Raw genomic sequence first — 16936 nt, forward strand, 5'->3', positions numbered from 1 at the left:
AATAGAGTTACATTATAAATGTATAATTTCCAGTTAAAAAAAACTAATAAATTATTTATAGTGCTATATTTTTTTTTGCCATATAAATGTGCAGTTTAAAACCCCCCTGAAAAATCTTTGCATAGAAGTCTGTAAAAATGTTGACAGGGCAAGTTATATCTAAATTACTATGGAAATATGCACAGTTCTAGTAGTTCATGTATTATAGATTTGTAAAACTGGTCATTTTTCAGCTAGCCATAACAGAATGGCTTATTGCTTCCAAGACTCATCGGGCCCCAAAAAACTTTTACACTGACATGGATCATCCTTAATGTTGAGCTCTGTAAGTGTAAAAAGTTGAAAGTGTAGAATACGGCTCCTATAAATTGCTAAATAAACAGACCAATATAATAGTTATATATAACAATGAAAACGTCATCACACAGCATCATTTCCATAAATGTTCTGGATGGACTGGGAAGCGAACTGCTGCTGAAACCTTTGATTCACACTTGAATTCAAATCTCAGTCTCGCCTCATCTAAAGCTACAGCATTAGTTAGCCGGGCCACTTTGTTCCTGTTGCTGTGGCCTTACTCTGTAATCATGATGCAAAGAAATGCAAGAGAGACATAAATAAAGCGAATGCATTCAGTGTCTGGTATTCAAGCAGCTGGAGAGTCACGTATGCTTTTTTCCCTTCACTGCTCAGTCATCGGGTGCACTAAAACTCAGACAACACAAAGAGACAGCAGTAACTTCTCAACCTGTGAAGGCAGCGGCCTACAGCTCAGTCAAGTGTGCAATAATGTGCTCAGACGAGAAATGAAAAGCAAAAAGAGAGAAAGAAATGGAGAAAAGAAGAGAAGAAAAAGAAGGGGCGGGAATACAAGATGTAAATCTATTCACAGATTGGGCCAAATCTGTGCTTAGACTATTATTTTCCCTCACCGCAACAGAATCTTGGCTAGAAACACAACACCGACCAAGACATTAAACACTCGGGCCTATTTCAAACATCAGTAACCACAAACAAAAGACACCAACAAAAAAGTTCTTTGGCTCGATTCTAATTAGCACCTGAAATTCTGGAAGGAATTACACTGCAGAAACCCCGAAAACACTGGAACATCCATCATAACGGAGAATTACTAAATCAACAGGATGAAGCTGTGACTGACTTCACAGAATGGAAATAAAAATGACTGCACTAGATTCTAACAGCTGTGCAGAAAATGAGTTTCATTTGCACGAGACACAATTTGCTGGTTACTAGGGTGATCTGGATGGTTGCTTATGCTGGTCCAAATTTATTAAGGCCACGTTCACACTGCTAAGTTTTGTAAGTGATATCTGCAAATGTGAATCCTTCACTTATGTGTACGTTCAGGTGTAAAACCATGACGGCTGATATAGTGATAACCAAAGCTACATTTTAGTGTCTCACGGCTGAAAACAAAACACATGGAAGCCAGCAGTTAGTGCCAACAGCAAGTGTTTTTTTTAGTGTTCACTAGCTATGGTTTCCATCCAAGTTGAGAATTTCGTTTATACAAAAAAATTGAAAAATTACAAAAACAATTTGTTACGTTATGATGTTTATTTTTCATTGTGTTTTCATAGTATGTGAGTATGCTTTTCAATGTTGTCCTTTTGCGTTTCAGATCACGGCTGATTTATCAAGTGTGCTGCCTCCTGCCAGCGGTAATTGGGTGATCAGCGGGCGGTCCTTTTAACACGCCTCTTCCGCTCGTCAGAAGGGAGCTGTTGCATTGCTCCAGACTTCCTGCTAGCCTCCAGACCAAAATGTTGTCTTAGTGCTGTGAGTGTTTCTTTCAATCACTTGTTTCATTCAGAATGTTGAGTTAGTAGAGTGATACGTTGATGTTGTCTTAGTGCTGTGAGTTTTTCATTCAATTATTTAATTGAGAATTTTGTTTTAGTATAGTTTATTAGAGTAGGTGTTTTTTTTTGTATATAATAAAATAAAGTAAAATAAAAAAAATAACAAAATACCATAATAACTTATGCAAATGTTTTCTTACCTAAAAAATAAATAAATAAAAAATACAAAACTGTTTATTTGTGTATATGTTCCACCAATAAATAAATTGATAAAATAAACACAAATTATTACAATTTAAATAAAATGTTCCATTACAAATTATGCAAATGTTTTTTTTTTATTGAATATAAATATTGAAACTATTTAATTGTGAATTTTGCTCCCCAATAAATTCATTTATTAAAAAATAAAAAATAAAAATAACCAAAAAAATTCCTTCACAAATATAAATATATAAAAATTATTATTCGCATTTTGGAAAATGTATTCTCATACATTGTGGCATCTCAAAATCTGCAATAAAAATGTATGGTGTCACTGCATGAACAGGATTCAGAAAAGGAGTGAGAACTGTTTAAGCTGCAGTGTGTACGTGGCTTATAGTATTTTGGTCTCTAGATGCGGTTCAAATCCCTCATTCATTGTCCAGCAGATTATTTTTTTTCTATTTCATCAAAAAAAAAAAAAAAACACAAAAAAAAATAAAAAAAAAATAAAAACACACAATTCCAAATGCTTAAAGAACTAATAACACACCACGAATGAACGCTCTGAGAAATGTTCTCTTCAATAACAGCTTGTGAAAATTCTGTTTCGAGTGAGAATGACATTTGCAACAATTCTTCCTTTTATCGTCCAGTGTAAACACACGTCTAGGGAAAATGCCTTGGCTGGAAATTTCCAGCAAGCGTCAAACAAGACAAACAATGAAGCGAGTGAGAAAGTTCCCAGTGTTTCACAGACAATGAGTGAAAGAACCGCTTGTGTGATTGACACATACAGATGGACACTTGTGAGAGAGACACAGACTGGCCCAGAGGGCACTGACCAGGTTGGGTCTGCCACAGCCCGAGGGGCTTGTTGGATGTCAAAGGAATAGCTGATCTAAAACAGAAAATCTGTCATTATTTACTCACCCTTATGGTTGTTTCAAACCCGTATGTTGCTATTTATTCTGTATGACACATAAAAACTACCAGCATATGGGTTTGGACCAACATCATGAGGGTGAGTAAAGAACACAATTTTCATTTTTGAAAGAAATATTCCTTTAAATCTGTATGTGAATTTAAGACGGACACATAAGTGGTTCTGTTGTACTCACTTCCTGTTCCTCCAGGGAGCAGAGCACAAAAGCTTGCATACTCTGTATGTTTAAAAGAATGCCGACCCTCTAGGGCAAATCACAGCTCTGGAAACTGAGAACAGATGAGCCGTTCTGAACATCTGAATCCATCTTTCATTTGAGAAAGTGAAACAGTGAGTCATCTAAGCCACACTGAATCACAAATGAACTCATAATACATCTGAATCTGATTATGCCGCGTGGCACTGCTGCAGATCAAACCCTCGAGACTGGAACAGTTTATACTAAGGACGGGCATTTTTCATTAAAACATCAACATTTAAAAATCACATTTAATTCTTCTCAATAAAAAAGCACAGGTTTTTGAAGTTAGCTAATTTTGAAATTGGTGAGTATTTTAATATGTATGATTAATATTTAAAGTAGGAGACATTGTTTTTTTCATCTAGGATATATATTATTAATATTTAAAAAAATAACATTCATTATAATAGCAAAAATATAGGCATTAATAGTAAATATATATATAAAATAATATATACTGTATATAGGCAAAATCTTGGGTACATAAATATTTATTAAATTTTTTTTAGATTTTACTTTTATTTTAAACTTTTTTATATTATTTTTTTTTTCTTACTATATTAAATAAAAGTAATGTTTTTACATATACAAATGTACATAAAATATATATTTTTTTATTGTTGTATAGATTTTAATTTATTTGCAAAGCATTACTTTTCGGCTTGTAGTTTTCAGCACATTCTGACTGTTGCTTCCAAGAATACCACAATACTTTATTGCAAATTAACAATAACAATACATCATAATTGTTGGCATTTCCTTCATATTTGATTAATCAAATTACTTGATTTTTATTATGTGTTTGAATACTTAAGACTACAAAATATCTCAAAATGCCCATCCCGAGTTGATACATGTCATTTATCAGAGGTTTGTTTGGTTAGCTGGTCTGGTTTGGTTTCTTACCTCTGCGCTGCTCACTCGACCTTCCTGGAAAGAGCACTCGGCTACGTTATTAGTGCAGATGTGACGATATTTACACCAGTTGCAGGGGAAAAGGCTGCTAACACACGACGAACACCTGCAGAGGAGAAAAACAAAAGAAAGTTACATGAGAGGTCTGTTCTGAGCAGATAAAACAAGTCATCTGTGAACACTTTCCACTAACTTGAGAGTCAAAGCAAAACGTAAATGACCAAATCGTATTTTACCACAAAATCTACTCCAAAACAAACCTGGTTTTGTTTAATGGTCTTATTCCTAGTTTTTACAGCATATTTTACAAAGTAATTAAACTCATTGTTTTTATGCAATCACAAGCTGTTTTTGATGTAACATAATATTATATATTTATATGTGACCCTGGACCACAAAACCAGTCTTAAGTCTCTGGGGTAAAAAAACATTGTATAGGTCAAAATTATCGATTTTTCTTTTATGACAAAAATCATTAGGATATTAAGTAAAGATCATGTTCCATGAAGATATTTTGTAAATTTCCTACCGTAAATATATCAAAACTTAATTTTTGATTAGTAATATGCATTGCTAAGAATTCATTTGTAAAACTTTAAAGGTGATTTTCTCAGCATTTGGATTTTTTTGCACCCTCAGATTCCAGATTTTCAAATAGTTGTATCTCAGCCAAATATTGTCCAATCCTAATAAACCATACATCAATGGAAAGCTTATTTATTCAGCGTTCAGTTGCTCTATAAATCTGCATTTTGTTTTGTAATTGATTATAATAGGAATGATCTAGTTTTGTTTTGTGTCACTTTAACCAGATTGGCATTACCCTTCCAGTCAGCATCTGAAAATAGCCCTTTCTAAGCTCAAAACCACCAGTGCAACTTTCCAGTGCAGAACCGGATCTTTTTCATGGTAACGAAAACAAAACAGGGCCATATTTGTCATTTGCTGTCAATGAAGAAAAAAAATAAAAATCCAGCAACCAAACCTAGATCTAGGTTTTTAAATACTTCACCCAGAAATACAAGGCACTGGAACTAAAACTTGTTTGGTATCTTCAGCAGCGACCTAAACTCTCTGTCCTCAACAGAACCTCTGGCTCAAGTCATTAATTCCCTAAATTCTTCGAATACTTTGCCTATAAATAACATCATTGTCCTTGGGAACATCTTGAAAGAGCCCCAGGTCAGCCTTAAACTCTCGTAGAGACTCTCTCAGCGTGAATGAAGACGCCGCTGTGGAAATCTGAGTGGTCAATATGTCACAAATCCACTCTTTCACTTCAAAACACAATTCATCTTCGAGGACCATTGAACACACGACTCGTTCATGACGGTTCTCAATTAGTCATTAACCCGACCCTGAAAAAGTCTTTTAGACGGCGGCCCTAATGTCATTCTCAATTAAACAGTCACGTCCTGCCGAGAAACATAAGCAGGCAACACCTGTGGACTCCAACACACGTACCCAACGAAAGGCCAATCACGCCACGAGAAATGAAGCGCATGCTGTGAGAAGGTTTGCGGACACTTCCGGCAGGGTGATTTTTCACTCATCTGCCACTGGTCCTGTACGAAAAACCCACACAATACGCCATCCTAATCACGTCCTTCCCTCCAGAGGCATGGGTCAGACCGCCTTCAGAGAGCACTCGACAGTCCGAGCACACCACACCTGGAGCTGCATTGCTCAGTATACTCTTGTTTGCTCTCGGGAGGAGAAAACATCCTCTGCTGCTCACGTTTGAAACATCCGAGACGTTTGCACTGGCAAAATGATACAGGCCGCTTTCTTGCACAACCACCTCTGTTGGAATGATTGCATGGATATGAATGCGTACGGATTATCATGGGTCATTTAAAACAAGTTAAGTCAGTTTCTTTGCAGTATGGGTGCATTTGAACTCGCTAAATCTAATATTACTGCTGATGGGGGTTCAGCGTGGGTGTGTTTTTTAGCGCGCTGGAAGGCAAAGATGCAAACTAGAGCTGATGGAGGAGGGCACAGCGCTCCACTGCAGCTGAAATGCGTTGTAAATACTGCAAACCGATCTGCAAGTCTCCCCTGAAATATGCAATATGCTGTGTCAGGGGTTTAAGGCCCATCAATTCACTCAGCTTTAATTTTAGCGTGGGCTGAAAAACACAGCACGGCCAAATGGTGACACTCTGATGAAGTGAGTATTCAACCATCATTGGGAGTCTGGCCTGGACTTTCAGCTCAGGCAAACGCCATCAAATCTGGAGTCTGTGCACAATAGTCAAACTAAAATTAAAAACTGACCATATTTATGTTCTGAATACAGGTTTTTGGTCTCGATTCATCTGTGCACATCATTACAATGGTCTACCTCTAAAATTGTAATTTTTTTAATCTTTTATTTTCAGATGACATCACTAATCTTTTCCTAACCTCTCCTATCCAATCATGTGGCTCCATTCGGAACGCCCACTTTTCCACAATCCAATAAACTTATATATAATTTTTTCCATGCAAAACATTATTGATTATCTTGTAGTTTTCAGCACATCTTGACTGATTCTATCACAAATCATTTTTGCAAATTCAACAAAACATCTAGCCAGATAACATTATCTTGGCACATCAGCTCAAACCACAAGAACACTACAGAATACATAACAGAAAACTTAAACAAACAAACAAAAAATAAACAAATGTTCCTTACTGTTAAATTCTGCAACTACTCCGTGAAAACCTACCCAACTATTCATAAAAACGGTGAAAAAGGACACAGCCGTCCTTTGATATGCACTTCCTGGTAACTTGAGACCATGCATATCTAGGTTGAGCAATAAAACACAAAAGATTTTCACATGTTTAATGAATGTCCACATTCACATTCAAAACTAACTAACACCAGAAAGACACCCTTGCTAACAGCTGCATGGGAAGATGAAACAGAATAAAGAGCTTTGGCTTTATATAAGACATTTCATAACAAAATATCCTGAAATGCACTATGGCTTCCTCCCCTGCCCCCTCTCTCAAATCACAGGTGGTCATTATCCCACAGGGAAAGATGAGGTTAAGAGGGGGCTGGGGAAGGGCCTTTGGGTCTGGGTGGCCGAGGAATTGTGGGAAATAAAGATGGAGGCAGGAGACCGAAGACGAGTGGGTGCCATCCACCGGCGACACCAGAGGCGAAGACAATCGGCGGACTAAACGTTCCCACAGGGCTTTTGTGAAAACAGGAAATCTGGCACAGGCTATAGGCCATGCTGGCAAGGTAGCGGGCCTCGCTTGGACGTGGGTTGCCATGGCAACTGCTGAGCCTGGCTCGGTGGATCAGCACGGGCGCTTGTACTTACACACACACACACAAACACAGAGCGGATTGCTGAGTGTAGGTTTGTGCATCTAATTATCTACCTGTATATGCAGCACCAAGGTGCAAATTGTCATCGTCACGTAGCGACTCCCTCCAGTTGTCATATTTCATCCTCCTTTTGTTTTCCGCTTTCCTTCCTTTGATAAACTAATTTGCATTTCCCTCCCGTTTCCATGCAAATCACAACTGGAACGGCCGAAATGGGTTCGGAAAAACAAAAGAGGCGCTAACAATGCGTGATTGTGCTGGCTGACTGGGTTAAGTGATGTAAAGCGCTCAAATGAAAGGAGGAGCGGTGGAGGGGGTTCCTGTTCTCCGGGACGCATCAACACGTCTCCACCAACTGCATTGACTTTACAGTGACTGAAGAGCAAATTAAACATATATATAGAGTGCCAGAGTTTGGGCGTGATTGTGAATCAACACTGAACTGACCTGAGCTCCTTTATAGTTGAACTGAGTTCAATTCATTACACTGACCTGAACTAAACTGAATCAACATTGAACCATACTGAGTCGTATAACAAAAATATTGTCTTTTTAGAGCTTCGTTAGAGCTGAAGTTGTATTGGTTTCATAACTGAAGAACTCTGCACTGTGATTTTCCTTTTTATTACTGTGAAGCTGTTTTTAAACAATCTTTATTGTATAAAGCATGGAAATAAATAAAGCTGACTTGACTTGAGGTGGATGCAGACGACCGCATGAAAGGAGCACAAAACTAACCTGAACCTCAGACGGAAATCGTCCCAGCAGCCAACAGCTGGACTGCACTGCAATTACATACCAGCGCTAACACTTCTGGAGCAATTACACTCATTTACTGACCACAGACGGAGCTGCAACTCACTCCTTTTTTACTGCCAGTGGGAACATATTGTGTATTTCTAAGTGAAATTAAGATTTCAGCAGAATGTTTGCTGGTTTCTGAGAAATGTACAGATGTTTTTGTTTTTTGATGAGGTTCTCAAAACAACTTGAACATCAAATTAAAAAGAATTTTCCATAAGCAAAGCACCTCTTGAAAAAAAAAAAATCATAAATGCTGGAAAAGATACAAATATTGCATATTTGCACTGAGAGAAAAAAAAAAAAAAAAAACACTCCTTCTGACTACATTAAAATTCCTTTAAAGGGATTATTCACTCCAAAAATGAAAATTGTCAATTTACTGAACCTCAAGTTGTTCTAAATCTGTATGAATTTCTTTCAGCAAAAGAAGAATGTTGGTAACCAAACAGTTGATGCTACCCGTTGATTTCCACTGTAAGAAAACAAAAACCATAGAAGTCAATGGCTACCGTCAACTGTTTGGTTACCAACATTCTTCAAAATATCATTTTTTGAGTTCAGCAGAAGATAGAAACTCATAAAGGTTTCTAACAAGTGGAGGGTGAGCAAATCATAACAGAAATGTCATTTTTGGATGAACTATCCCTTTAAGTCGGTCTATGTGACAGGTATCTTGGTAATGTCCTGAGCAACAATTTTCTACGAAGGCAAAAAGTAGTAGAGAAAAAAAAGTTTGTCAAGGTTACACAAAAAAATGACTGAGGAAAAAGGCCGGTCCAATGCACATTCTATAATAAGCAAACAGGTGACGTCTCTATCAAAGAAGCATACTGGTTTCCTACAGCTGCCACACGGGCAGAAGTCGTCATTGTCTGTGACAAGGTTTTTTTTTGAGTGTTTTGATTAACTGTCTCATCTCTTAAAGGCTGTGCACAGTGTTTTTAAATTTTTTTTCTTTATTATATATATATATATATATATATATATATATATATATATATATATATATATATATATATATATATATATATAATGTTTTATATTTTATTTTTATTAATATTTTATATTGTAATTTTTTTATTTTAGTTCAAAATGCAGTAATGTTAAAATAAATTTAATATTAACTATGAAATATGTAGAAATAAACATGAACCAAGATTAATAATTTATTCATATTAATTCTATTATTAATATTAATAACACAAGATTAATCATATTTTCCTGATTACAACTGTGAAGCTGATTTGACATCTGTATTGTGTGAAGTGCTATAGAAATTTAGGTGACTTGATTAATAAAATCAGTACCTTCTGGACTGATATTACCCAGATCTGAACCTGCAAGCATCATGTTAAACTCCCAGAGATTTAACCACTGGGCTTCAGTTTCCTCTTTCATTTTCTAGCGTGTTTTCAAGAACTTCTATATAATTTCTTTAATGTGAAAAATTCCAGCAGCTGAGCTGGCTGTTTTAAGAGCAAAGATGTGAGGCTGGACAAAAAGTGCTGAATCAATTGGGGGCCAAAAAAAAAATAAAAAAGTAAAATTGCTGACAAAGTGGATAACGGCGGCTGTGAAGAAATCTAGTTCAATGACTGAGAATCCAATCAAACCCAGCTGGAAGTTTCACACGTCACAAAGACATCTTTGACCGAGGCACTTACGATTGCAAGACGCTGCAGTTGTAGAAGATGAAATCGGCAGTGATGAATATGAGACCAGTCTCTTTGGACTTCAGAGAGAGCTTCACGACCCGTTTATCGCCTGGAAAAGAACGTAAAGAAACAGTAATGAAGAGAAAGGTGAAGAAAATGCACAGGAAATGAAGTTAGCATGAGAAGGGCCGTTTAAACTCGCGCTGATGGTCTAATGAAGACAGCGCAGCATCTGTGCCCCGCTCTGCACATATACTCACAAATGTTCACGTTTCGAATATATTTGACTGCGAGACCATTTATCCACTTCTTCCATCTGTGAGCGAAATGCACTTATGTTTCAAACTCAGCAACCCTTTTGCGTTCCATAATGACTACCTCTCTGGCCATCAAATTATACTTGTGGGCCTCACTTCACTATAATTGACATAATATTTCCATTTGGACATGCAATAATTGTTATTAATGGGAATACCAGGCTTCCGGAGTCTAAAAGTTACCATCTGGAGATTTTGAATTCTTAGAGTACCTTAAAAACCTGAAAAAAATGTAAAAAAGGGGAAAATTAAGTAGGTCTCAAAGCTTCTGAGATTCATGTAATTATCAGTCATCACAAAAGGTAAAAAAAAAAAAAAACACTGGGACAAAATGGGAAACACACAAGGAAAAAATTAAATCAAATTAAATGTTATTTCTGAAACGCAGTTCGTTCGAAGCAGCTCTAGAGAGGAGCAGCTTAATAGACCTGGTCAGAGAAGATGTATTTCATTTGCCGCAAATGAAAACGAGGCTGTGAGTGACAGATGTACAGTCTGTCTGATTGTTGAAAGATATGTTTCCACAAACTTCAAATAGACAAAGGACTCTGTAAAACACGGCTTGTGTTAAACAGATTGACCTTAAAGGGATACTCCACCCCAAAATGAAAATGTTGTCATTAATCACTGACCTCCATGTCGTTCCAAACCCGTAAAAGCTTTGTTCGTCTTCGGAAAACAATTTATGATATTTTGGATGAAAACAGGAAGGCTTGTGACTGTCCCATAGAATGCCAAGTAAAATACACTGTCAAGGTCCAGAAAAGTATGAAAAGCATCGTCAGAATAGTCCATCTGCCATCAATGATTAAACCGTAACGTTATGAAGTGACGAGAATACTTTTTGTACACGAATAAAACAAAAATAACGACTTTATTCAACAATTTGTCTCTTCTGTGTCATTCCACATCAGCGTAGCGCCATTTTTCTAAATTTTCATTTTGGGTTGGAGTATCCCTTTAAGACAGCATGAAATATTGTACTGTATTTGTTTTTGATCAGACCAAATTAAATATGGAATAAACATGCGATGATTTGATGTATAAACAAATAAAAGAAAAAAAAAAGAAATCTGCGCACCCAAAAAAAATAAATAAAAATATTGCGTATAATACAGTCTCTTATGCTCACCAAGGCTGCATTTACAGTATTTGATCAAAAATAGAATAAAACAGTTATATTATTACAATTTAAAATAACTGTTTTCTATTTGATTATATTTTAAAATGTAATTTATTCCTGTGATAACAAAGCTGAATTTTCATATTCTTATGAATTTCTTCAGTGCAATTTCATATGCGCTGATTTGATGCTCAAGAAACATTTTTATTATAATCAATGTTAAAAACCTTTGCACTGCTGGTATTTTTGTGGAAAATAAACCTTTCTTTCAGGATTCTGTGATGAATATAAAGATTAAAGCAGCATTTATTGCAAACAGAAATCTTTTGTAACATTATAAATGTCTTTAATGTCACTTTTGGTCAGTTTAATGCATTTGTTGAATAAAAGTAGTCAATTTCTTAAAAAAAAAAGAAAAAAAAAAATTGAACCCAAACTTTTGAGCTGTAATGTTCAAAAGTTATATTATATTATCATATTATCAATTAGGCTTAAGACATAAAATAAAAATACTGGAAATATCCAATTAACATAGTGGTAAACAAGACAAAAATGGTGTACAAAAGTGCACAAATAAAAATAAATATTTGCACATGAAAAGAAAAAAGCAAGTGCTTAACATGCATATAATTGAGATTGGGTATGTTCATATGTAATAGAGAAGTATGTCTTTTTTAATTTTTCATTTATTTATTCATTTAATTATTTTTTAAAATATAATTAAATATAAGTAATATTCAATGTAAGGTGAACTTGATGTGAAAGAGTGAACCTGAGAGGTTGCGTTGAAAATACAGCTTTCTAAACATTTCTAATGGACTAAAAAATCTGAAAACAAGTCAATTAGAACTAGGAAATTAAAACAACCTGTTGAATGAAGTATACACCTGTCCCTCGGCCTTGTTTTCATTCAAGTCAAATTAAACATTGCAATGTCCCTTTATTAAGAGTCTTAGTTAGAATAGATGATGGCTCAATACTGGAATGGTGGAGGATGGCTTGAATTTAGCTGATCCAACAATTGCAACATGGGCAGAAAAAAATTATGAATCAATAATATAACAGCTTTTTAAGATCCAATCAAATCCCAACAGATAAAGTCAAGTCTCGTCCTACATTATTTCCATTTTCACTCTAAAAGATAGCACATTGCTGATATCAAATGCATTCTGAATGGCATTTCCTATTTCTTACCATATCCCTGGGTGACAGATGGGACGTCCCGCAGGGATGGGGACATGCAGAGGATTTGTCCTTTGGCCAGAACTTCTCCTGGACTCTCCGTTAGCTCCTCAAACACGCACGTCACGCCCGCCGAGAGGTTTGGGACGTTAGCTACCTTCACACTCAGCTGGAGCACAAACACAAACACACACGTTCTCCCGTCACACATGCTAGATCATCACGTGAGCTGCCTGATTAAAATGTGAAAACAAAATTTTAGCATGGTTCTGTTAGCATTAATGGAAAAAAAAAACACTCAAAATGAAAATCCTGTCACCATTCCTTTTGTCATCTTAAAATGCATAAGACTTATTTTTCTTTTTACAAGGAACACAAAAGATGAAGGCTGAAGAATATTCTATAAATAAATAATAATCTATAAATAATCTTACACACACAAAAGAAAACACTTCTATTTCTTCTATAACTCTTCTCTAGATTCCTTCCTAATCTAATTGTCTAATAAACCAGATGTATATGTCGAGCCAGAAGCATACATTTTAGCATTTTTTGTGTGTTTTAGGCACTGTTTTAGATGCATAACTATTTCTTAAATAAGTTTTAAATAATCAGATTTTTTTTTTTAAATCCAAAGATTATCCAAAATTATTCAGAATATCCAAAAATATTCAAGTCATTTTAAATCATAACCTAACAATGAACAATATTTTATAGCATATACTAATATAGGTTAATGATATTTTTTTCCCTAAATTTATTATTTCAAGAAACACAAAAATGTCAAAATATTCTTTAAATATATAATAATCTTTAAAAAAAATATCTTACATACACATCTAAAAAACACTTCCATTTCTTCTATTACTTTGCATTACCTTCCTAATCTAGGGGTTTAATAAATCTGTCATTGTATATTATGAACACTGCTGGCTCTTTGACAAATTGCCTTTGTTAAATGCATAAGTGTAAATTTCAATGTAATAAATAACTGAGCCACTCTTTTCCATATAATTACAATAAAAACTTGTTTAGTCAAGCTCCAAAATGACCAAAAAAAACAAACAAAAAAAACATTAATGCATAATAAAAGCAATATGATGATGCAATATGTTAGATCTGTGTGATAGATAGATACATATAAGCTACAGGTTTAGTATGACATGAGTTTAAATAAATGATGACAGAATTGTTTTTTTGGGTGAACCATCCCTTTAAATCATTTCCGGTCTTTGACATTTTTTTTTAATCAAAGCATTCATTACACTGTAAAAGCAATACTCATAAAGGATGCCGTTGTGAGTGTCCATGATAAAAATGCATTATGAAAATGGTTCTGCCACTATACCGGAGTGATTTTATGCTTCTGCAGTAGCATATAAAATTCAATCACCTGTGTGGAAGCGGAGGTCACAGACATGTTATCAGGAGTGACAGTGATGTCAACACACTGTTTCAGCTCCGTACTGAAGTGAAGCGGCTCGGCCCACTTCTCACAGGCTTCCTTTCTGGAGCACCTGGAAACAAACAAACCAACGGATGAGTAAACAGAAACATCCCGGTCCACACAATAGCCTGCAGTCGGCGGCGCTGACTTGATAAGGTGTTTGCAGAGAGTCTCGTTCAAGCTTCAGTGAGCATGATTTTCCTTTTCCCTGTCCACTCAGACCAATGCATGTCAAATATCCACAGATATCCACAGGCCCCACAAATGGATCAACAATACAAAATGCTTTTGATATTGCCAATATGGAGCTCCATGAATGGACTCATATACCATGCAGTGGCAGAAATGTGTCAATTTATATCTGTGCTTGAGAGGTCAGGGCTGCTGTTTTTTATTTATGAATGATAATGACAGTAATGTGACTTGTCCCAACTAATGGGCAAGAAACGCTGAAACCTTATAGAATGAATACCCCTGCATTAATATCTAACTGAATTGTCTGTGCATATCACTTCTAATATGGCTTATCCAATCAAATTTTTGAGTCAGAACCATATTTTTATACTATTTTGAGTGCCTTTGTTTAACTCAGATTGTTATAATGTGAGGCTTGCCAATATTTTACACTTAATCTGATTTAATTTCCAAATAAAACAAGAAAAATACATTCCCAAAAGAAATAAAAAAAAATTGCAAATTGCAGATTTAATTATCCAGATTATTAAAAAAACATTTAAGCCATTTTTAATTCAATTCACAGTAGATATAAACATAAATAATGCTTATGTTACCATTATTTACCTATACTCAGTTTCCACAATAATAATAATAAATAAAAAAAAACAGTAAAGCTTTACATCAAAGTTCAATTTACTAACTTTAGCAAATGCATCAGACATCAAATTAATAATGAACAACATATTTTAGCATTTAAAAACAGGTTAATATTAATTTATATTTTTATATTAATTATATTTGATTTATTAAAACATTTGTAACATGATTAAACATGAGTAAATAAACAATGATACATACAAATTTATATAATGGATATATAAATGTATAACAATAAACAAATGCAAAATAATATTTTATACTGATTAATTTGTGAAATCTTAGAATAACAATAAATATAAAATAATATAAATAAATATAAAATAATTGATATTGATTAATTTTATGTAATATATTTTCATATCTATTATATTGATTAATATTTACTGTATATTTACTCATTAATTTTACCCATTTTACTCATTGCTGAAAATGTAATAAAACAGATTATTGTGAGTAAATAAATAAATAATAATGTTAAATTACATTAATAAATTCTGTAAGAAAGTTTTTACCTTACAGTTTGTGATACCTAATGCAGTAGATAATGTTAATGAATTCAATACTAATGTAGAGTATTACCAAAACTACTTTTACAGTGATATCCGATTATGGTCACACTGTGGACTTGTAGTCATGGAAAAATACATAATCTGAAAAGTATAGGAGAACATTAAGGGTATTGACTATGTCCTAAAAGAAAAAGAGACAAGCACAGAAATTTGCAAGCGTATCATGGATTAACAATGACTGCAGTGCCTCTGGTGCAGACACTCTTCCTATGCGCTTTCATTTGTTTTTGCTGCCGAGCATCTGTGGGAGCAAGCTGGCCTGCTTTCCTCAGAAGTACATCTGCAGGGAAGCTTCCAGATATGAAAGCATTCGTAAAGCTGGCATGTTCGTTAGACGTGTTAAGTGGAGTTAAAAGTCGCCAGTGCTTGTGTTAGACCACGAGCGAGGAGGGTTACGCTAATGTACACAAAGCCTCATCATCATAACCCAACCCCGATCATCTATTATAACAATGTTTGCACCACCATTCGTGACACGGCGCATTAAAATACACCAACTCCGCTCAAAATCAAGTCATATTTTAGCGACTTCAGCCCTAAACGCGGCTATTGTTGATTACTGTTATATGTCAGCAGTGAGAAGTACAGTATAAGTTGATGATGCATAACGAGGCTCACTAAATTAAATGCGCTTTAATTTTGAGGCCACTCCGGAGAGACTCTAATGAAAAACACACACGGAGGAGAGATAGAGAACAAGCCTGTAAAAGCGCAGCCACCCCAGATTGCATAAAACACCTCAAAACTAGACACAGAGAAGGTAAATATTTGCCAAAAGCCCAGGTATCTAATTCATCATGATGTCTAAGATGGCATTATTTTCCATCAGCGATAGCAAAACGCAGCATTTTTACCTCCAGCGCGCCTGTCTGTCTGGGAAATGAAGCAAGCGTAGTCGATACTGACAATGCCATTATTCACCAGCAATGCACACAGCAGTAATGATTTGTTTTCCCTTAATTATAGCCATATGTCTAAGTAAAGAAAAAAGAAACGGGAGCAGTCTTAATTAAAGAGATAGAAAAGGATATCTCTCAGTACATGCACCTTCAAAGCCTTCCTGCCCCATTTTGCTTTCGTTTTTCACCCTTTCCTGCTTTCGTGAAATGAGTTTTTGTCCAATTAAACTGCACTTGTTTTTCTGGTGAACTGGAACTAATGTGATTTATGAGACATTTCCCAGGTAGGGTGGGGTCCTGAGGTGGTTCCCAGGACACAAATACCCAGGTGATAACAATACAACGTCCTGCCAGAATGTTTCCGTGAAGACCGTATTGATCCCTCTCGACGCGCAGCATGTACAGCAAGCGAATCTGGGACAAGGCCTGTAAATTGCCCCTGACAGGAAGCATACAGTGAAACAATCCCCGGTGTAAGCAAGCAGTCGTTTAGCGGACGCTTTTGTTCAAAGTGACTTGTGGAATGGAGCTTTGGAGCAACTTGTGGTTAAGGGCTTTGCTCAAGTACACAGCGGTGAAAGTTTGAAACTTGGGGATTGAACCAGTAACCTTTGGATTATCATTCATCGACACAAAG

At 35.5% G+C, this 16936-nt stretch overlaps 1 protein-coding gene across 2 annotated transcripts in view; it reads right to left on the reverse strand.

Annotated features, from left to right (window-relative positions):
* Nucleotides 1–16936, reverse strand: part of LOC109088697 (plexin A3) — a 165412-nt gene that overhangs the window by 57358 nt on the left and 91118 nt on the right. For both annotated transcript variants that reach the window (XM_042761750.1, XM_042761749.1), the window contains 4 exons: nucleotides 13941–14064; nucleotides 12560–12716; nucleotides 9935–10034; nucleotides 4124–4238 (listed from right to left, as the gene is read on the reverse strand). In XM_042761750.1, the coding sequence (XP_042617684.1) occupies nucleotides 4124–4238; nucleotides 9935–10034; nucleotides 12560–12716; nucleotides 13941–14064 (496 nt within the window). The remainder of the gene's footprint in view (nucleotides 1–4123; nucleotides 4239–9934; nucleotides 10035–12559; nucleotides 12717–13940; nucleotides 14065–16936) is intronic.

Source organism: Cyprinus carpio, chromosome A8 (genome assembly GCF_018340385.1).
Source record: "Cyprinus carpio isolate SPL01 chromosome A8, ASM1834038v1, whole genome shotgun sequence".
Taxonomy (NCBI): Eukaryota; Metazoa; Chordata; class Actinopteri; order Cypriniformes; family Cyprinidae; genus Cyprinus; species Cyprinus carpio.